The following is a 24,656-nucleotide window of genomic DNA, read 5'->3' on the forward strand; positions in this document are numbered from 1 at the left end:
CTGGGGCAAAAGTCTTAACAATTATAAAGAATCAACGGGCTGATTAGTGTCTAAGAAGATTTCTGAAGATTAATTTAACATATTCCTATGTGAAACAACCCCCCTCAATGTGACTCCACCCTACCCCCGGGGTCATGATTTTCACAACTTTGAATCTACACTATCTGAGGATGCTTCCAAAAACAAGTTTCAGCTTTCCTGGCTGATTAGTTTTTGAGAAAAAGATTTTAAAGTAATTACTCTATATATTCTATGTAAAACTTTAACAACCCTCAATGCGGCCCCACCCTACCCCCAGGGATCATAATTTTCAAAACTTTGAATCCACATTACCTGATGATGCTTCCACTCAAGTTTCAGCTTTCCTGGCTGATTAGTTTCTGAGAGGAGGATTTTTAAAGATTTACTGTACATATTCCTATGTAAAACTTGACTTCCCCTACTCTATTTTGGCCCAACCCTACTCCAGGGTTGTCATTATTTTCACAACTTTGAATCTACACTACCTGAGGATACTTCCATACAAGTGTCAGCTTTCCTGGCTTAAAGATTCTTGAGAAGATTTTTGAAAATATCTCAACACTTTCCTTAAATTTTTAATATCTCTCCTTGAAAAAGGGTGTGACCTTTATTTTTCACATTTTTGAATACTCTTTGCCTAAGGATGATTTGTAATAAGTTTGGTTGTAATTGGCCAAGTAGTTCTTGAGAAGATGTTGAAAATGTGAAAAGTTGACGGACAGACGGACGACAGACAAAATGTGATCAGAAAAGCTCACTTAAGCTTTCAGCTCAGGTGAGCTAAAAACTGAAGTTAATCGCCAATAAGGTGATGCGGTATTCATATTCGAACATCTTGCCAAAAAATCCTAATCAGTAATAGTAATTAGACAAAAACTGACCATTCTGCATGATATGAACAGTGCGAGGCACTTTAGCACCGAGAAAAGTAAAATATTTGACAGAATGGACAGTTTAAGGCTTTTAACTTTTTTTTCAACATTATGTCTTTTCATTGATTATGAACAGTTTTTACGATGGTTTCGCTTCACTTCATTTATCTGGCACTATCCAATTAGCAAACAATTTGATTAAGGCCATATAGATTTTTTTTCGTTTGAGTATGTGAATAAACTAAATATTCAATAAAAGAACACTTGTGAAGACGATGTAAATTGCTTTATAAACAGTTTTTGACCTGGCCATATTAGTCTACATTGCATCATGAAAAAAACACAGGCGCAAAGGTGAGCATAGTTTGAACCCTCCGCACATTAGTCATTATCATGGATATTTAACTCAGTTTTCTCTTGAATGCTGTTTAACTCCCATTTACATGGAGAATCAAGTAGTTGTGATTTTCTTGTATTGTGTTTCTGTGAGTTTGTGTTTATCAAAATTATCTGCGGCAGCCCAGTAGCCGTAAAATGAGTAAAAACGTATTGGACAGTTAAAAGTAACTTATTGGAAGGGTGCAGGGCAAAAAGAGATTTTGTGGACTAAGTTTAACAGACGGTGACGTCACAAAAAATGTTATAAATGTCAAATTGAAAAAATTTATAAATTTGGGCGATATTACTCTGTTACTCTATATAAAAGCATTTCATAAATAAGAGCCTCATGGGCCAATTCGCTCACCTGAGTAACAATATGCATGATAAAATCAGCCACTTGAAGTCATAATACAAAATACCTGGACAATGTGGATAAAATACATGTAGGTCCTGTATGTAAAAAATCCGTTTCCCCCTGGATATTCTTAAAAGACTATGTGCGGTAATATGCATTTTTGCCTCCCAAATATACTTTTTATTGAAGAGCTTAAAAAAAGGTGGCAGATACTTGAAATCATATTGAAAAAAAGTGGGTAAAAAGTTATCACCACAGTGACGTCATAATGTAGAAATGACGTCAGGATAATTGTATTATTTTGATAAAATCAGATGTTGTAGCAAAATATGGGTGTTTTCCGATTGTTTTTCGAAAGGGAAACATCGAGCGCAGGCTTGCTCAAGTACCATTTTTTAGTATGAAGTGTATATTTACAGGAAGAAAAACATACGTGAAAATCGTATTTGTGCAGACCTGCGCTCTCTACTTCCGCATGCAAAATATATAGAAAAAATTACAATATTTTCATGTTTTTGCAAAATTGCGGGAATTGGGTCATTTATGTGACGTCATAGATAAACAACGAATGAGTAATGAATACTAAAATCAAGATAAAGTGATAGTCATCCTCTGTACGCTGATTTATGGAGATCTGATTTTTATATGACACTATCTAAAAATTGGTTAAAATTGGGGGCGGAAAATAAACCATACCAATTATAGTTCTTTATAATCAGGTCCCTTTTTCTAACAGGATGCTTTTGTAGTCATATCACATTGAGCATTGCAGTTCTCAAAAAGACCCTAAACAATTGTTTATATACAGGATATAAACCTGCATCAAACTCCGAGCACCTTGTGAGGCCCAATAATCGTCCAGGGGCCAAAGTTTAAACAATTTTAAAGAATCGGCAATATGTAAAAATGTATGCATATAAGAAAAGGGGTATATAAAAAAATCAGTTTTTATGAATAATTAAAATGATTTCCTTTGTACATCTGGATATCCCAATGTGGCCCAACCCTATCCTAAAGATTTTATTGAACAATTTTGAATCTACATTATCTTAAGTTGCTTTCACTAAAGTAACAGCTTTTCTAGGCAAATGTTTTTTATAAAAACATTTAAAGATATTTATATATTCCTATGAAAAAATGTGACACCCCTCCCCCCGTTGTGACCCCATCATACCCTCGGGGATCATCATTTTTTAAGATTTACTCAATATATTCCTATGTAAAAATTCGACCCCAATATTGTGGCCCCACCCAACCCCCAAGGGTCATAATTTTACAACTTTGAATCTACACTACATGAGGTGATACCACACAAGTTTCGGCTTTCCTGGCCAAATGGTTCTTGAGAAGAAGAATTTTAAAGATTTACTCAATATATTTCTATGTTAAAATTCGATCCCTCATTGTGGCCACACGCTACCCCCGAAGGTCATGATGTTCACAACTTATAATCTACACAACATAAGGATGCCTCCACATAATTTTCAGCTTCCCTGGCCTAATGGTGTCTGAAAAGCTTAAGAAAATGATTTAAGATTAACTCTAATTATCTCCCCTTGTTAAAGAGCATGATCCTTAATTTTTACAACTTTGAATTTCCTTAGCCTAAGGATATGCTTTTTGACAAGCTTGGTTGAAATTGGCCCAGTAGTTCTTGAGAAGATGTTGAAATTTGTGAAAAGTCTACAGACGGACAGACAGACGGACGACAGACAAAATGTGATCGGAATAGCTCACTCGAGCTTTCAGCTCAAATGAGCTAAAACTCAAAGATTGAAACCTTGGTTCAGCTCCAAACTTATCATTGATTCACTATGGCCAATTCCTGCCGTATTTTGAGCCTGGCATCTGTAGTTTCCTACATCCGTTAACTGAACGTTAATTATGGACAGAGAGGGTGTTCCAACAGTTCCACCGGTATATTTTAAGGTATCCACAGTGTTTACTACTGAAGTGACCCCATTTTTCTGGTATAACCACGTGATGGAGGAGACCGGTGTTGTACTTGTGACGTAACAAAAGAGTGTTGTTCTTGACCCTAATGATACCAAAACACTAGATCCTATTGTTACATTGGGCAAACCTGTAGATACAAAAGAATACGAGTTAGTAACTACAAATATAAACAAGTTTATACCGTTCCTTCATGGAGAGACATATTGAATTTTCATTGATACATATATTAAAACTAGCATCCCGCGCTAAAATTAAAATTATTAAAATTGATTTATTTATGATATGTTCATAATTCATTACAAACTTTGTCCATGGATTTTGTCACTTTTTTGTGGTTATATAATAAATTATTATATTTAATGATTAATTATCAATAGGTTAATATTTCCTATTGGGAGCCTCTAAATATATGTTAAGCCAGCGTTTTGTAATCTTCCTACTGTATTAAAGCTCTCTGAATAGTATTTTGGGTATAGGTCATTTCTGTTGTCAATTGTTGTTATACAATATTCAAACTGCCCTGTTGCTGAGCTGGCAGATAACGACTACGATATTTTTTAAATGACATGTAGCTAACCTTTTCTCCTACAACGCGTAAGTAAAAACTATTTTGTATTTTTGTGAAATAAGTATATAGTTGAGATTCATTTGCTAAGTTCATATTACAAAAGTTATTTTCTGTTACATGTTCATATACTTGTTTTACAAGGTCAAAATTAAACATCAGTTTGGTGATTTAAAGCAGACATGAATTCGGAAAAACACTTGGTCGCCATATAGTTTCGATCGTTTCACAGCTGCAACAGGGGTATATATACCGGTCAAGAAATTTGCGGTCGGTTGCTTTCCGAGCTATGCATTCAGGTTGCGTGGACTTCTAAATGATAGAACTACACACTTATTATTGCTAGCGCTCTCGAGCGCTAGCAACTACGTTAGTCTTTTTCACTGGAATACGCATGCTCGACTCCATAGAAGGGGATTCTGGGAATTTCGTACTACTAAGATAAACTGTACCATTTGAATTTCGTTTTATCATCTTCACATGAAGTTTTGTGTCTGATTGTAAATGTCAAAAAGTAACAGTAGCTTAAGTCTTAAAATGCAAGGTTATTTTTAATATTAATATGTTTTACGGTGAGACCGTTGGGGGGAGCACAGCATGTGATCAAACAATGAATTATAATAAATCAATGAAAATAAAATTAACAACGTAAAATTTGAATGCAAAAAAATAGACATACTTACTTTTCAGTAAATTTTCATTATTCATAGTTTATAAGAATTGTTATAATTTATTTATTTATAAGTAGAACGGTAGTTTAATCTCAGATACAATGTTGTTGAATAATTAAGATTTTAATATATAAATATTCATTGCACTGTATCTCCTCTTTTAAAGTGATTGTAACGTCAGTTCATCCCCCTTTTTTTGCAGTAGACATTTTTTCTTAAACCTACATATAAAACTTGACTCATCATAGAGCCCCCGCCCCCCCCCCCCCCCTCCCCCATGTTAGAAAAAAATATTTCATTTTTTTTCTATTTACACATAGAAAATCGACTTATCATGGATTTGCCCCCTCCACTTTTTAAAAAAAAATTACGCTTAAAAATATTTGCTTATCATATTAAAAAAAACACCCCCCCCCCCCGCAGGTAATAAATGGAAGTGAAAATAAGGAAACCATTGAACTGCTAAAGAGCCGAAGGATTAGAATTTTCAATGATTTTTTTTTTCTTGCAAAGATTTTTTGGATGAGGCTGCCATCCACCCATCCAACCAACCACCCACCCTCTCCCTTTTAAAAAAAGGCAATGCTACGTGTATGTTCCAGGAATTTACCGTAATTATAGTGAATAAAATAAATGTTAGCATTCATCCAAATGATTGCAATTTACAACTGTTTCCTGTATTTGAAGAAATCTCCTTATTCTTCAGCTGTTCTTTAGCCCAAGATTTTGAGAGTATTTTGGTCATTTCAGCAGATTTACAATAACTTCAATTAGAGTAATTTCCCCTTATCAGTGCTTATTGTGACGTCAAAGCTGACGTTGGTTAAGTGTCACCTGACTCTTCAAAACTCCCCTAAGAAATAAAAGTACGCGAAGTATTATACTGTCTTTATTTACATAAAAATCATAATGTTCTTAAAATTACACATTTTATATGCTTCTTTATAGTTTTAATTACTGTGATTCTCGTGAGAACGTGAGGTTGGAAACCATTGGTACTATGAATTGTGGGTCAAAATTTACTGACGCCGAAAAAATCGAATTTCGAAAAAATCTATCGGATCAATGTGTAAACCTTTGTGACGTCACTCGATGGTTTTTTATTGAGAGTGTCGTATACATTAATATGTTTTACGGTGCTACCGTTCTGGCGAGCGCAGCAAGAATTACACATACTGTACCTTGCATCATTGTCAACTTATAGTTTTATTTAGGATAAAACACATTTAAGCATCATTTTGCTACTGTACTTTTTCACAAATTTTAGCCACCCTTGTTCTCAGGAAGTATATATCTAATATTATTAACTTGAAGAAATATACATCTAATATTATTAGCTTGTTGGTTATTGTGAAATACATTTTTAAACGTTTTTCACCAAACATAATTTTCCCTAATTATTTCCCTGTTGAAGAGTGCCTTTCACTCGTTTTTACAAAACTTACATCAAACTGTGAGACATTAACCCTCAATTGCTTGTGTTATTTAGTATATCAAAAATGCTTTAGAAGTCGAAAAAAGGAAAATTGATAGCTCGACATGCAAACAACACATAATACGAAGAAAAATAAACTAAGTTAACTTAATTTTTAAGCTCAATAAAGCTCAAAACAACTTAAATTTATATTTACAATTGTCGACATTCAGATCAATCGGTATCGAGGTTATCATGCCTTGCGAGTGTTTTAAAAATTAATTGATTTATTAGGCTTTTGAAGCGAGCTGGTAGATTTTTATTTGGGTCAGAGTTCGACCCCTTTCTTTATTTATGGTTACATTGAAATTAATGTTAAAACGGGCTTGGCCCCTGTGCTTTATATAGGGATATAAAAACGCGATTTTTCATGTAGTCTGTCGTATAGTATTGCGGTGTTGGTCTATCATTAAAGCTTAAGGTTTATAATGTTAAGTAGTGTGATACTTTAAACGTTAAGCATTTAATGTTAATATATTTACATTTAGCGTGTATGATTCCGTCTATTTCTTACGAAAAGGTGTTAATTCATAGCTTTGTAAAAACAGCCAGACTGAAATCCACACGCCCCGTTTATCAATTGGTCGAAAACATCAGCGACCTAAGAAAAATCACGGACTCCACGAAATGATCACGATGATTCAGACTCATATTCACAAAGGAGACGATTCGGCTGATTTTTTTAACTAACGTACTGATGTCCATTAACAGCTATTTAGTTAATTTTACTTTCTTTTTACAATCAATTTATAAGTAAGTTAAAAGAAAGATGCAAATATAAAGCGGTTTGTGTTTTTTCTGCAATGTCACCACCTGCAAATCCCGCAGGAATCAACGAAGAAAGCATTTAATTGTTTAAATATACTCTGTGCTATTGTATGGTGTGCTGATACTACCATATTATGATATCAGTCGGGCTGACTAAACTTAGAGTTATGAAATTACAATTTAATATGATTGGTACACTGACATTCAGACGGAAAATATAGCGATACAGACAAATGTTCTACTAGATTTGTTAATAAAATAATAATTGATTTTCAAGTGTTTAAATGAGTTTTTTTTACGTTTTTGAACAGCAATTGCCGATATAAAGTTAGATAATCCCTTCTGAAGTAGAGGCCCTTTGAAAGACATTCAAAAACATGAAATCAAGTAAACATATTAACATATAAACATCAAGTTTCTTAATTGTTTTGTTAAAAGAAAGATTTTTAAAAGTTCTATGTAAATCCTAACGAGGCCGTGTCTAATTTGTTCTGCTCTAGATTTTTGAATAATTTTTTACAAGAATTTCTACTGATATAATTCTTATTCTAAAACAAACAAATCAGACATTAACCACATCGTTTTTAAGGATGTCATCTCAAAGATTGTCAATTTGAACATGATTATATGATTTGGCCTGAAATGTATCTCTCTTTTTTTTCTTTTTTTTATAATTTTTTTTTCTTTTCTATAAACTTCTGCCCTAAGGTTTTTTTTCTGTTTTACATATAAAGGTTATTATTATGAGTATCAAAAGATCACATCAAGCAAGCATTCTTAGAGTACTGCATAAGCAATACATGTCCCCTACCGGTTTGTATTATTCCATGAAAGCTTCGAAGCACACAGCTATTTCAAAACTATTATAACTGAGATGTTATGCTTGAATCAGAGATAAAAGAACAGAGGAAATTCAAACTATATAGTTGATATAGAAATTCAATACAAGGTGGGTAAAATAATACACTTTATTTTATCTTCTGTAATTTCGCAAAGTCCATTCAGTAATCGCTGGTGGAAATTAGTGAAACAATGCACTGTTATGGACAATATCATTTCTTACCATCTCCTGTACCCCGAATCAAACAAACAGTTAAACAGCCCAACCTGATAAAGAGCCCCATTGTTTTAATACAAAAAACCTACCAACTAAATTAACAACACAATGCTTGACACTAATCTAAAGAAGTTATTTGTTTGTTAGAATGAAAAATGACATAACAAACTGTCAATCATCTCAAAAATCCATAAAACGAAATACAAATGATAAAAGGAATGGTACAAGAAACGCACTGTATTACACTGACTACATACATGTACTGACCTCGTTTACTGAATACACACCGAACCCGATAACGAACCCAAACATTAAAAAATTGTAATATAAAAACTTAATTTTCTCGAAAACATGTCAACCAAACGCTACAAAAGTGTAAACTTGATCTAAAGTTTGACATTTTGAAGCTGTTCAAGTTTCATATTATTCCTCAAACGCATTAAGAAACAAGAGGCCCATGAGACCACATTGCTCACATGAGCCACAATGACTTTATATGGGCGTTCAAAAGATATTGTGTCATATGGCGCCTCGGAAAAATTAAAAAAAAAATTGTAAAGTATTGAATTTTACAATTATGTTTGCATACACTTAATCTTTCACATGGAATACAGTTTTTACATAAAATACAAAAAATCCTTCGCAAGATATAAAACTAAACATTTAGTAGGAGTACACTGTAAACTTTTAATTCCCTATATTTTCATCCCCCTCCCCCCACTTTATAAAACGGTCAAAACATTTGAGAGCATATAGGTACATTTTCTTCAACTACTTCCTCGTTATTGTGTTTTCAAAAAATTCGTTATAATAGTTATTGTATTTTATTTAAAAAAAATTCCGATAGATAGAATAAAATAGTACCTTAATGGCTCAATTCCTAAAATTAAAAGCATTCAAAAATTTAATCGGTTTTCCCCTTTATAAACTACTATATTTACATTCTACTGTGTTTTTCCATTAAATTCAGTAATGTTTAAATGCCTCTGAATGCAACACTTATTCACTGCGTATGAATTTACGGGTAATTTACATAAGTAGTTCTCAAGTAGTTCTCAAACAGTGATTACTATGTTATCGGTTAAAAAATGCATTTCATGAATGTTGTCAAAACACCATGTTTTATAATTATTCAACAAAAAATTTGACGTTATTGTTAAAAGCAACATTTCAAGAGTTATTTATCATGGATTATATTTTCATGCTCGTCGATCTCATCTCAACAGTCTATGTGAAAACCGGTTTTACAAAACAGCCGTTCTTGCTGTTACGTATTCACTCCCTCCGTGATCTGCACTTTATATCGTAAACAATTGATTTCTTCAGTAAGGGAATGTAAATATAAGCATTAAATGATTTATTTTTTACGTCGTCGTTTCAATAACTGCCGTCAGGTGAGTAGACAAATTATCATAACGCGGTAACGCGCGCTATTCAATTTCAATTCAATTTGTTCATATGAGTTTATAACATTAAGCTTAAGATTTTTAATTTGGTATTTCCTATTCAGCATTTAAAATGTAAACAAAAACATAAAAACAAATCAAAGTACTGAGATTACTGAAAGACGGGGTCTTAAAAGTTTGAATTTGTAATTGTCCTGGATTTCCTCGAATATGCTTCCAACATTTATGAGTTTGAATTATTTGTTACAATCTATGTTAATTCGGCTTTTTTGCAATTGTCTGATACTTTATCTAAGTTTTACCCTATCCCGGTCTTCATAATTGTAGAAAATTGATACAACGGTATATTATGTAAAATAAGAAACCAAGGAAATTTTTTAAAAATTACTACTAACCGGGAAAATCAAACAAAAATCAAAGTACAAAATTTTAATCATTAGATTTATTAAATATTGTGATCGAAGGGAAAATCCACAAGTCGGACGGTTTCTATAATAAAATTTTTATGAAAACCCCGAAAAAGTCTAAAACTGTTGAATTAACAAACAAAGTAAACATTTGTTTACTGATAACAAACACATGCACCTGACGTTAGAAATATTTTTTTACAATAAGATTTTAAGAACTTTGACAATAAAAAGATTTGTCACGGTCGCCATTTTGATTTTTAAGACCGACTTATCTGACACGATTTTCTTCAGTTGCGATTCGTGCAAAATTAATAGGTAAAAATAAATTCGTTCGCCACTTGCTACTTTTTTGTGTAAACTCGTGCATCACTTATACGAATTACGATACAACCGTTCCTTTCATTAAAAATCATACTCCGAAAATCAGAGACACAAATAACAGAGATTGTCAACTCCGCCATTAGCGTGTAAATGTTTCGGGATCAACCTTACTTTGAGAACTACAAGTGCAACAGCAATATTGTATAAGTCATTTAATTTGAACCTGATAGTAAACATGAACATGAACCTGTAACTATTTTAAGCATGTTTTATTTATGAAATATTTACAAAAACTCTTTATTTAGTTTTTAAATTACGTTTTTAAAACTTATTGACTTTTCACAAAGTAATGGTAATGCATTACTTTAGTCATGAAATGGTAATGTAATGCATTACTTCAAGAAAATTAAGTAATGGTAATGGTAATTTAATGTCCTAATTCATGAAGTAATGGTAATGTAATGCATTATTTTACAATGTTATTCCCCCCCCCCCCCCCCAGTCTGACATAAACATGAACATTAACATTTAACTTGGTTTTTCAATCGATAAGATTGTATATATTATATGATGTATACGTCTTCCAAAATGTATAATCTATTATAGATTTTGCTTACAATGCATTGTTTAAAATCTAAATTCAGTTTAATCCACTGAAGAGCCAACGAACGAGAAGGCAAATTCAGACTTGTTTTTATTTTCTTTGTACAAAATTCCTTTAGAGACGAACAGCAGTCATACCGCAAGTAGACTGGAAGCCAATGAAAACCTATTTAATCTGTAAAACATCTGTGTATTACCCGTCCTGATTTTAACTTCGGGTTGCACATGAAATTTGGTAGTATTAAGGTGAAAGATTGTCAAAATAAAATTCACAACTTTTCAAAAGTGTCACATTGCGTTTGGGAACTTTAATTTCGATTCTACCGTCAACCTCTTCTATTGATTAATGAGCTAGTATACCAGCTGAATCGTCAACGGCGCTGTGCATTCAGTTACGTACCTCATAACATATTTGAATCCGAGCAAGAATATTTTGATCAATAAAACTATTTGTTTATTTTCTAAATAGAATTTTGTTTATACACAGAGGACTTAAGGTGGAATGTCCCTCTGATAAGAGAGATAACTTCAGTAGAAAATAATATCACTTTGTTTCTTTTAACTCACAATTATTGAGGCATGTAACAACAAGGAAGGTGGTGCATGGTCCCAATTTATGTTGGAAGGCGATACACTTATTTGAATTCAAAGATAGAAAAAGAAAATTAGAACTGAACCCCATGGCTCTTTTGAAGCAGGCGGGCAAAAAAGTAAAGAAAACTTTAACAAGATATAACAAGAAATGTATCATATGATGTATTTATGAGGCAATATCTACATGGCTATTCCTTCCCCTCTCTCCTCTCCCGATGGATTTATTCTTATTTCAAATATAACTAAATTTTATGTACTTGTTCAGTACATGTACGGTACATGTTTGATGTTTTAGGCCAGAGAATATTTGGATGGAATATTTTTTTTCTCTATCTATAGCTCGTTCACAGAGCTGAAGGAATTATAATTGGGGAAAATGTGATCAAGACAATTACAAATTCTAGACTTAGCTATAATCGTTTAAAACTTATAACATTTCAAATGTTTAAAATTGAATAAGGCTTTTCTATTCTGAGGGAGCAGATATGGGAAAACAAACTGAAAAAAACCCTATTATATCAGCTGATTTGATTTAAGACAGTAAATCCCTGTATTCGATATCATACCAATTACTGGAAGATTATTCACTTGATTCCCTTTTTGTGTTACATAATAAAATGCTCTGGTTTACATTTTTAGGATTTCTTTAATATATATATCCATTTACCGGTACTATTATCTTTAAAAAAGAAAACCTTTTCTGAAATTTAAGAAACTGTCGCAATTTTTCTTGCACTGTATGTAAAACATGGATGTAAAACCTTCAATAGTCTATGATAAAGAAAGATAACTCTTGCTGATTGAAGCAATTTTTGTTGCAAACCTCAAAGTGCTATTCTGAACTGAAATTCAGCGCTTCAATATGTTTTGTAATATGAATTGAAAATGTGTATAACTATATATTATTATCGATTGATATTGACTTTGATGAAAATCAATATGAAATTTTTAAAAAATTTATGGCAAAATTAATAGCAGAGGGATATTACACCTTAAAAAGATTTAATGCGCGTTTTTATAATACATATTTACTAAAACGCATAAACACTTTCTGCACTATTTTCTTACGCGTAGACTCAATTCATGTGTTCTACGCGTGCCTTCCGGTTTGAGACTTTGGCTGACAGTAAACCAATAGACGAAGTCACGTGACACCGTCTAAAAAGAATGACCTCAGATCTGTGTACAAACAATTGTGAGCAAAGCTCTGTATCGTGCTTATAATTCGAAGCTTAGCACTCAAATATGGTTAGTAAATACAAAAGAAACACGCACTAAAACAAATAAAGAAACGATTTTTTTTTCAAAATGAATCAAATATATACCTATATATTTCCTCATCGATATTAAACTCTGTTAAAGCTGAAAAAACTCGAGAAAATGCTTAGCTTCTTACCAAAAACACATTGCAAGAATCAACCATTACGCAAAAGATCATACCGAACTACCAATAGAATGAATTGTATTTTAGTACTTTGTTAAAACATCAGATTATTTTGCGCAGGTAAACAGTCGACTGTTTGATTTACTGAAGTCTATGTTTGATTTGATACGTAAAGTTTACAAAATACAGGCGGTAGCTGCCAATGTTACAAAGCATAAACTGTAGCACCACCGTCAAATGAAAAAAAAACTTCAACGCTTTGAAACATTTAAACCTCAATTTACTTTTAAAAATCGGCACCAGTGTATCTTGCATGGTTAAAAGATTCCCTTCGCACGCGAACTGTTGCACAGCCAAAAAATTCATCCGTTTATCATACGTTTAGCATGGCTGCTTTAAACAAAGAACCTCATTTTAGAAGTATGGAATATATACTGAACCCGAAGTTATGAACTGATTGAAACACGCTTTTCCTTATTTTTTCATTATTTTTGTAATAAATCATATTTGAGAATGAAGTTTTTCATGCAATAAGGATTATTCATGCTAAATTACTTTGAATTTGACTCTAAAAAGAAGATTTTTAAAAATGCACCCCCTTTTAAGCTCGGCTGAGCTGAAAGCTCAAGTGAGCAATTTGATCACATTTCGTCTGTCGTCCGTTTGTCTGTCTGTCCGTCCGTCTGTAAACTTTTTAACATTTTCAACATCTTCTCAAGAACCACTGGGCCAATTTCAACCAAACCTGCATAAAGCATCCTTACGCTGAGGGGATTCAAAGTTGTGAAAATTTAGGACCACGCCCTTTTACAAGAAGGGGAGATAATTAGGAATTATTGAAAATTTTCGATAATTTTTCAAAAACCTTCTTAAGAACAATGCAGCAAGGAAAGCTAAAACTTATGTGGAAGCATTCTCTGGTAGTGTAAATCCAAATCATGTTCCCCGGGGGTAGGATAGGTCCACAATAGGAGGGTCGAATTTATACATAGAAATACATAGAGTATAGCTTTAAACATCTTCTCTCAGAAACTGTTAGGCCAGAAAAGCTGAAACGTATGTGGAAGCATCCTCAGGTTGTGTACATTCAATGTTGTAAAAATCATGACCCCCCGATGATAGGGTAGGCCACAATGGGGGCCGAATTTTACATAGACATATATAGAATAAATATTTAAAAATCTTCTTCTCAAGAACCATTTGGCCAGGAAAGCTTAAACTTATATGGAAGCAGTTTAAGATAGTGTAGATTTAAAGCTGTGAAAGTCATTACCCCCGGGGGTAGGGTGGGGCCAAAACGTGGGTCAAATTTTTACATAGGAATATATAGAGTACAGCCTTAAAAATCTTCCTCTCAGAAACCATTTGGCCAGGATAGCTGAAACTTGTATGGAAGCATCCTCAGGTATTGTAGATTCAAGGTTGTAAAATCATGACCGCTGGGGTTTGGGTGGGGCCACAATGGGGGGGTTGAGTTTTAACATAGTTATATATAGAGTAAATCTTTAAAAATCTTCTTCTCAGAAACTGTTAAGCCAGAAAAACTTAAAATTATGTGGAAGCATCGTCAGGTAGTGTAGATTCGAAGTTGGGAAAAGCATGACCCCCGATGGTAGGGTGGGGCCACGATGAGGGTCGACTTTTAACATACGAGTATACTGAGTAAATCTTTAAAAATATTTTTCTAAAGAATCATGTGGCCAGGAAAGCTAAACCTTATATGAAAGCATTCTTTGGTAGTGAAGATTCAAAGTTGTGAAAATCATGACCATTGGGGGTATGGTGGGGCCACAATGGGGTCGAAATTTTACATAGGAATATTTAGAGTATATCTTTAAAATATGTATCAGCTGTTAAAAAAGATTTTTATTTGATCAGATATGACATTGCAACTTAAACTACAAAAATCATTCAATTGCAAGATCAATGCATACCTTTTGATCATAGGCACCATGTTGGTGAAGTTTTAGCAAGTTTGGAACAAAGAGAGAGAAGATATGCTCCGGACAAGGATTTTCATATACTTCTATGGCCTTCACAGTTCACAGTTGACCTTGAAAATTGGTTAAAGGTCACAACACACCCTTTACTGAAAAGCTATGTTTATGTGAAGTAGGAGCCAAATAGGGCCAAGTGGAAAGTATATGTGCTCTGGAAAAAAAATTGCGTGATCCGATATAACCTTGACCTACAAACTTCATTTAAGGTCACTGCACATCCTTTGACCATCGACACTCTGTGAGTATGAGCCAAATTGGACAAAGGGGAGAATGTCCCGGACAAGGATTTTTATATATAATACTGCTATGAACCTAACCTGCAAACTAGAAATATGGTTCAAGGTTACTGTATCCCTTTACTTAAATGAAGCATATTATGCATAGGGGAGAGAAGATAAGCTCCGGACAAGCGATTTCTGACGGAAAGATGTACGGACAGATGGAAAGACGGATGGACTGACATACTGATCACTACAGTGCGCCCGCGGAGCGGGGGTGGGGGGAACGAAACGCTACACGAAAGCGTGCAAACTCGAACCGTACACGGCCTCTTTAAAAACTGAACCTTAAATGTCATTGGAATTTGCCCAGTGATTCCGGAGAAATATTCAAATTGTGAAAAGCTTACCTGCCGACCGATAGACTGACAGTCAGGATGAGGCAGAGCAAATAGAAACCAAACAAGTCACTTGAGGTAAGAAAAACGTTATTAAATCGAAACAAAAAGATTTCAAAAAAGGACCTCGTTATCAGTCTGTAATGGTTATAAGATGACAGCTGTCTATTCTGTCAGATACGCTTTGTACGGGCTTTGTAAATAAATATGAATCTTGTATCATAAAAACATTTAAAACAATGTATACATGTATATGTGAATACATGTAGATCTGTTTAATCAATATTTGAATAAAAACATTAACCAGAAAAGCTAAAATTTCCCCTCTTTTATAAAACAAAGGATAGAGACCTAAATATTTTTATTTTTAGGAAGTTTTTTTTTTATTATAAGTATAAACAAAATAATGGTATGAAACGTTGCGATTGTGCAATCAATGTGCTAGCTACCAGTGGTCATTCTAGACCAGGAAGTGAAGTGGAAGTGGTTTTTTATGTGTAAATTGTTGTATTTTGTCTTTTTAGCACAAGTGACCTTTCCTGATCACCTTTATTTCCGCTGTCTGTCCGTAAACTTTTTACACTTTTCACATCTCCAGAACCAGTGGACAAATATACATTGAAAACATAACTTGGCAAATAGCATAACTGTGTGAAAAGGATTAAAATTCACATCAAAAATGAAAACAATTGGCCTTGTTGTTTTTAAGAACAAGTTAAAAATGTAAATTTGTTAACGCATGTAGCACGAGAACGGAAGAAAACAGAGAGCAATAGGTCACCTGATATTACTCAGGTGACCTAAAAATGTCAGAACTATTTGAAAATATTTTATGCAGAATCTACATTGTCCAGATAATTTGTATATAACTCTGATTTGGTTAAGACTTTCGTTGCTCAGGAGAGCGATGTGGTCAACTAAAACATTAGATATATCACCCATGGTAAAGTATTGGGAAAATTTTAAAGTCCTATTACAGGAAACAAGAGGCCCAATGGACCACATCGCTCACCTGAGCAACACTCGCTTTATATGGACGTTCAAAGGATATTGTGCCAAATGACCCCTCGGTAGATCAATCAAAAATCAATATCCGATTTTTACACTTATTTTTGCATATACTTAATCTTTGACATATTTACCTTTATGATACCATTTTTACTGAAAATAAGATCATAATTATGCAATAAAAATAGGAAAGTTTTCAGTTGGAGTTCACGGTTAACTTCCAGATCCCTTTGTTTTAGCCCCCCCCCCCCCCCCCCCCCCATCACTTTATAAAACGATTAAATTCATGAAAGCATAAAGGTACATTTTATCCCTCCACTACTTAGTAGTTATTGTATTTTAGACAAGAATAGAATTCCTGCGTCCCCAGCCGGTCAAGCAGTATACTAGTATCGAGTCTAAAGACCAAGACTGATTTAAGAACTTGACCGTAGTATTAGTGGTATAAACATTTGGTATAAATTTAATGAAAATCCGTCAAAATTTGTAGGCATGAGAGCGCTTACAAGGTCAATTTTTGGATAAAACGGAGTCATTATTGTGGTCAAAGTCCAATAACTCCAACAAAATGTATCGACCAATGCTGATTTTCGAACTTGACCAAGGTATTAGTGGTATAAACATTTGGTATAAATTTAATGAACATCCGTCAAAATTTGTAGGCATGAGAGCGCTTACAAGGTCAATTTTTGGATAAAACGGAGTCATTATTATGGTCAAAGTCCCATAACTCCAACAAAAAGTACCGACCAAAGCTGATTTTCGAACTTGACCAAGGTAATAGTGGTATAAACATTGGGTATAAATTTTATGAAAATTCGTCAAAATTTGTAAGCATAAGAGCGCTTACAAAAAAGTGTGACGGACGGACGCACTGACACACGGACGCACGGACACACGGACGGACGCCCGGCATTTCTATGTCCCCGCTCCGCTCTTATACGTGAAAGAAGAGGTGTACCTCAATGCACAAGAATGAATGCACTCAATTCCTCAAATTAAAAACACTGAAAAAATTAATTGGCCTTCTCCATTATGAACGATTGTCGTTTACCAGGCATGGGCTCATTTTGTATGACGTTTCATATCCTTACCCACTTGACTGATGGATAAACTTAACTGAAATATGTTGTCACATATGTTAAAAAGCTATAATTCAAATCAATGTATTGGCAGGCATGTCGCTCTATTGTACGAAGGCCCATCCATTATTTTCATCTATATTAAAAACAACAAATGTCTACCAAAAAAGATGATTTTCCGTTGCAATAATGTTTTAAGAACAACGATAATGCTTTCATCCTGATAATAATAATGTGTCAGGACTATGGAAATTGTTTAAAAGACGTCGTTTTATGTTCGAAACACTATCAAATATTTCTGTAGATTGTATGCAATTCATCGTTTAAGAACGGGGCACCAGAAAGTAGTTACAGCATATCATCCTTTGACCTTTTAGCAAGACATTTTATTGATCAACCAAAATTTCAGAGCCAATCGTAGAATTATAAGCAAGATTCATAGCTTGGTTTGAATCATGTTTTTGTTCACGAGTTTATTCGATCAACTTAAGATTTTTAAACTTGGTATTTCTTATATCACATAGCTGCATTTAAAAATTAAACGAACTAAAGCAAGACCTCAGCTTTGTGTACAAACATACAGTAGCATTGGACGCAAAGCTCTGTATCTTGCATATAACTCAGAGTTTGACTTTAAGGTTAGTGAATAGAAATTTGTAAACAATTAAAACAAGAGAAAAATGCACTAAAAAGGAAAAAAAACACTATTTATTTTTCATCACATATATACTTATACATTTCCAGCAGCGAGAATAATCTCCGTTTAGATTGAAATTGCTGAGCATCTTAATAAAACATGTTGCATAAATCAACCATTACGTACGGATTGTACCGAATTACATGTACCAACATAATGAATTATAGTATTTTATTATATGTTGTTAATGCATCAGATTTTGCGCAGGTACATGTAAACAATCAGCTGTTAATTTTACCAGTCTACACATAAAAAATTTAAATTCTAAAATAAAGACGATGATTCCTCTCAAGTTAAAATAAAAAGAAACGAAGCGTGCTATAAACCAAAATCAAAACAAGCTAAAACCACCGTCACAAATTAAAATGTCAACGCATTGAAATATTTAACCTCAATTTACTTCACATAAACGGCACAAATATATTTTGAATGTTCGCACGTAAACTGTTGAACGACAAGCAAATTCATCTCCGTTCAACATGTTCAAGATGGCTGCTTCTAACATAGACTGGTCCTCTAAACTGGTTTTCGATATATGAAATATCGAGCCCGAAGTTAAACTGATTGAGCCCAATTCTCTTTGTCTTATTATTTTCGAAAATTACTCAAATTTGAAACAGAGTTAGCCCTTAATTTTTGCAATTTATATTTTCCTCCCCATAAGGATGATTTATGCTAAATAACGTTGAATTTGACTCAGTAGTTCTTGAGAAGAAGATTTTAAGAAATACACCCTTTTTTTCCTAGAGTTTCGAGGTTTTCTCCGCTTTGAATAAATATCAGTCTTTTATTTCTGCAATTTATATTTGCCTTCCCATAAGAATGCTTTGTGCCAAATTTGGTTGAAATTGGGCAAACAGTTTTAGAGAAGAAGTTTAAAATGTAAAAAGTTTACAGACGGACAGACGTACGACGGACAAAAGTTGATCAGAATAGCTCAGTTGAGCTTTCAGCTTAGGTGAGCTAAGAAGCAAGAGAAATGATATTTCTTATGTTCAGCATTATTGCACCAAGACATGAAAATGTCCTTTTGAATGCCATACGGTTTTAGGCTGCCGTTGTAGAAACTGATTGTGCAACAAAGTGCATTGTAGATGCTTACAACTATGCAGAAGATATTTGGACATATAATCAAATATAAATATTGTTATTGGTAGTCAATAACTTCACCAACACTGAGCTTTATAAAATGATGCCAAGAGTAACAAGGATAGAAACTGCCCAAAACATGTCATGGTTATTGGACAAGGAAATATTATCAATGCACCGAAGATCTATCGCATGAAATTAACTAAACCAAACATTGCACATTTTACTGACTTTATATTCAATTCAGTACAATTAAGTATTGTATGATTTGGTCAAACGGTGCTTTAGATTTCAAGCAATGAAAAGGTGAAGTTGCCGAAAGAAGTTCGGAAAATGATCCATGCAAGAATTATTTAGTGCTATCAAAATTACTGCCTTAAAAGTCTAGTCAATATACAAAATGACCTAAAGAAAATTGAACAAAAGGTTTTATTTCTTTAAGTTATAATACATGTACAACACAGTCTTAACAACATATTAAAAATATACAAAAATATAATTAGCTGAAGACGTCCCAAAAACACCCCAAAAAACTATTTTCCGCAAATTTAAGAAATGTATATTTTTAACATAAAACTTGCACATATAAGTATCTTTGTTATCAATGGAAATAAGCTTTGTAGCAATGTTCTTGGGGTTTGGTCAAACTTTTGATAGTTTGACTAGACTATAAGTCAGGATTTTACTCCTTCAGTAGAGCCACATTATATAGGAACCTGAGAGGCTGCAGTGCACTCGAGGGCTGAATATAACACCTCGACGACTGGAATGAAATCCATTTATAGTTTGATGAGAGGTGTTACCAAAATAGAGACACTTGGATTATAGAAAAATGATGTCTACAGACTTAAAGACTACATACATTCTCTGAATCAGTTTCTAATACATACTTAATCTCAAAAACGGAGATGGTGTGTTTATTGTGTACTACTGATTACTAGTACATAAAATTTTAGTTATATACTCTCGTGATGGGTATCTCGAGGAATAGTTCATCAATTATTTTTAAAAATTGCATAGAACTTGACTTCTTGCGTGCAATTCTTCTGAAGTATCATGCATTTGAATTAGTGAAAGTATCAATCTTTTCTTTCAATCTTGCCCACAAGATGATAACTTTATAACTCCCACAAACATATGGAGATCCTATATCTCCTCCGCAATGCGTTGCACGAAGAAAAAATGTCCTATGCATATGCCTATAAAAAATTAACTTAATACTGCTATTTATTATGAACAATGAAGTGTGAATAAAGTATTAGTAAACACATCTCTTTGCCTTGTTATGAAAAACAAGTGTGTATCATGATAAGCAAATAAAACGTTTATACCTGGCACGTAACAGTTGGGATCTGTATTCCCTCCTTGACAATGACACACGTATTTTCCAAACTGGTCTTCACAAGTTCCCCCATTTAGGCAAGGTTCCCCAAGACAATCATTAATATCTGCGAAATAAGTTTTCATTATATATAGAAAAATTGTTGGAAAAATATATTTTTTCTATTGTTCACAATACGCTGTTCTTTAAAATTTGGTATTCAAATATTTATGCATTAAGAAATCAACGTTAAAAAATTCAATTTTGATACCATCTGCACACGTTCTATTGGATAATTCCTCTGCTAAGAGATGGAGCAGGTCATACGTGGTCAGATATGTGTAGTCGTTGTGTGAAGCCACTGAGCGAAAATCGACCCATTGCACGATTGGACCAACACCGACACAGAAGATGGTGACCCCCATTGCTTTAAGATATTCGGACGGGTGAGAACGAGAACTTTCACCATCTGTGATTAGAACTACTATCTTTGCCGCATTAGTTCGTGCACCTGTAGTGTTTGTAAAAGAAAACATCCCGGCAAAGTAAAGGGCATTCTCGATGCTTTTTCTAAATTCGTTTGAAATGCTCATGTTAGATATAGCTGACTGAATACTTGACACAGTTTGGTATTGGTTCAAGGGAAAAATTTCTCTTGCAGATGAGTCAAAATTGACGACACTAAACTGATTTGTATCGTTTGCAACACTGAAGTGGCCGACAATGGTGCTTACAAAAGATTTGACTCTCTCGAAATTGCTATAGCCAATGTTCTCAGAATTGTCAAGAAGAAAAACGATGTCCCCTTTTGAGTCACAGGATCCTACAAAATAAAGCTAAATCATTGCATTTATCATGATATGGTGCATTTACATCTCATGCCATTTTTAAAGCGCTAAGCATAGCTCAGCGCTTTATTGTCGTTAGACTTCTATTTCCGGTGCAAGGAATAACTGCCCTCTATGAGCAGAAATATAATCATTTAAACTGGTAAGAGGTATAGGGAACCAGTTATCTGGGTGACGGAAATGGCCGAGTAGATACGATTGGTTTGCGGGGCTTACGTACATCAGCACGGGATGCTACGCAGTGATGAAAAAATATAGTGCGTATTCAGAAGCTAAAATATAGAAAAATAAAATCGATTCTTTGCAAGAAAATGTCAAAATCTGTGATAAATTACTGTTCAAAAGGTATAATTTGTGATTTTAACATATCTTTTTTTTTTTTTCAGTACATATACAAGTCGTGTTCAGCTTTAATTCACATCATCTACAGAAAGGAACATATATTTAAAGAAATCTGGCCTTCGATACTTTAAATTGATATTCATTAAACATAAACCAAAATTTCAATAAGGCTCATTTCCGCCTACGCTTGCACACAGTAATTTTCTTAGAACCAGGCTAGGTAAGCCCTTTTCAGTACTTTCAGTACTTTGATTAATGATGACTACAAATTTGTTAGCATTCTGTCTTTAGATTTGCGCGGCCAACCGTGTGGCAAATGATTTAGTGTAATAGTAAGGAGTAAAAGGATCAACCCCATGCTTGATTAAGTTCAAATCCAACCAACCTGGTCTTCTAATATATTTTTAGAAGAATACAGCTACATGGCCAATTTTACCATTCATATATTATTCATTATACATCTAAGGTGGATGGCCCGTTCCGTGCAATCTGCAACTGGTTATATAGCTTGCGAGATAAGGAATACAGTTAGGAGAGAGGATTTTACTTGTCAACGCCTATCAAGTTTCATTAAAGACCGATTTCAAAAACGTATCTACAATTGCGTTATGGTAACGAGATCTATATTAGGCAATGTTTTTGTAATTCTAATCGACGCATTACTTGCCTCAGACGTTCTCTAAACATATTACTTGAACTTGGAAAATGAAGTATGTTAATTCACGTGCAGTTCAAGATCAGCGTTGCCATATTTTTCATGTAAACAAACTAATCTACTTAACTTTACAGGGCTGGTGATGCTATTAGAATGATAGAGGCGAGTAAAGTGGCGATATAGGTAATGAATTGTCTAAAGAATTGTTTTAACAGAATTAGAGTGAAGATAGGGTATATTGTCCTTAAACTAGCGCAATCTTTTGGGCGCCATAAATTGAAACTTGCGAAATTATATGGCTTCAAAGTCGTTCATTCGAATTATTTGTCAGACCGGCAGCTTTAGACTTGTATAGATTTTCTTCTGAGGCAGTTCGTAGGCGGAGAAGGAATCCGTCAAAGATTCAGCAAAATCTCTATCATGGTTGCATTACAATTTGAGAGTGCGAAAGATTTCTACCAGATGGATGCCGCCTGCTATATTAATATGACCAAAAACGGGTACGAATATAAATCGCTTAAACCCTCATCACACTATGGCTGCCTCCTCGAGGCGATCTCTCTGCGACCTTGAATAATGTAACACGCTAAGGTACACGCAGTTACTGTAGAGTATCCTACAGCGCATTAACAACGCAATGGTATCTACATTTGTCGCAGTGGGATCGCCTTGTAGAACGCCGTGCGACGGCGCGTACATGCTCAAAGTATGCGGCGTGGATCTGAGTTCTGATAAACACGCAGTAGAGACGTAAGGTCTCCAACAGCGCCACGAGAGCTCCGTTGGCGGGCTCAAGTAACGCATATAATCGCAGTATAGACGCAGTAATAAGTCGATTGCGCTTGCACAGAGACTTCTCGAAGTCCTTTGTGATGTCACTGCGTGTCTATCGCACTCTCACTGTACATCCACAGCGTTTGAACGTGTTGTTGTTTTTTTCTGCGTTTTATACAGCGACCCCAATTTAAAGAGCTGTTGCTGCAATTACCGCGCTCTCTTGACGTTTCTTTTAAGGTAAAGTTTGGAAAAATTATGTTTGCTGCGAGAAAAAGTGGGGGGGGGGGGGGGGGAGGCTGTACCCTCTCTGATGCTATGGGCCTAATGGTAAGCTCTAACTTGGCCCTCTGTTCTAACAAAAACGCTACGTTTCTAAAATCCATGCGATAATTGACATTGCTCGATCTGCCACAATGTGTGGTTTGCGCTTGTGTGATGTTATAACAAACACAGGAAATCTGTCTACAATTATCGAGGAATTTTTTAATTATATGTGCCTGGATTTCAGTTTGTCTTGTTTCGTCATTAATTGGATATTCCTTGCCAGTGCAGAAGTTGTCATATTATTTTTGTTTAAAACGCATTTCTACACGTCTTTTCGTCCCAGGTAACGTGTTTAGGTGTATGAAATACCTGAATGCGGTGAAGCATGAATAGTGTTCTCGGCCTTATACAGGGCATACAGGGGGTGTGTAGCGATGAGCAGAACAATAGAAATCGACAACTAATATGGCGGTAGTCGGAGATAAAAGGGAAATATTGCGTATATATGAATTCATGTAAGCTTTAAGCAATTGCAAAAAAAAAAATTCATAAATTCGATTCAAATTTAAGGTGGAATAACACAGCTAGAAAAATCACTCAAAATTACAGTAATTTTTTTTATTATGAAAGATATAATGATAAATAAACTATACATATGTCAAATAAGCGAAAACTTTGCAGTTTGGGGATAAAAAATGATTATTTAAAAAAAAAATGATTCAGTAAGTAACAACAAAAAGCCCTTGCGTGATTCGAACTCGGTATGTACGGATCGCAAGACCAAGACCTTATATCCACTCGACTATGGAGAAAGTTACAATTTGCCATCAAATTTTTTTTAATGAAACAAAATATCGCTTCGATCAGAGGTCAGCCATTTTGTGACGATGTGTAATTCCACCTTTATTCAATTACTGTAACTGGTGACGAAAAATGGGCTCACTATTTCGAACTAGTAAGGACAATGGAAATAAAAAATGCTAACTAAACCCGGTGGAAGGCTGTGGTTGCCAAAAGACCATAGGTTTAAAGACGGTTCTTTCTTCCATATTCTTCTCACGTGGTGGTATACTCGTACAAATTCCTGCGCAAAAGGGCTAGGGTGGTACATGTCGGTAT

General features: G+C 34.2%; 1 protein-coding gene across 2 annotated transcripts in view; it reads right to left on the reverse strand.

The window, feature by feature from the left end:
- LOC128173431 (muscle M-line assembly protein unc-89-like) overlaps positions 1-24,656 on the reverse strand; it is a 53,432-nt gene that overhangs the window by 14,540 nt on the left and 14,236 nt on the right. Inside the window, exons 2-5 of one of the 2 annotated variants that reach the window (XM_052839130.1) lie at positions 21,268-21,474; positions 20,923-21,162; positions 20,662-20,778; positions 3,410-3,712 (exon numbers count right to left, since the gene is read on the reverse strand). In XM_052839130.1, the coding sequence (XP_052695090.1) occupies positions 3,410-3,712; positions 20,662-20,778; positions 20,923-21,162; positions 21,268-21,474 (867 nt within the window). Of the gene's footprint in view, positions 1-3,409; positions 3,713-20,661; positions 20,779-20,922; positions 21,475-24,656 lie in introns of both variants that reach the window. The other variant, XM_052839121.1, reaches the window with a different exon arrangement.

Source organism: Crassostrea angulata, chromosome 1 (genome assembly GCF_025612915.1).
Source record: "Crassostrea angulata isolate pt1a10 chromosome 1, ASM2561291v2, whole genome shotgun sequence".
Classification (NCBI taxonomy): Eukaryota; Metazoa; Mollusca; class Bivalvia; order Ostreida; family Ostreidae; genus Magallana; species Magallana angulata.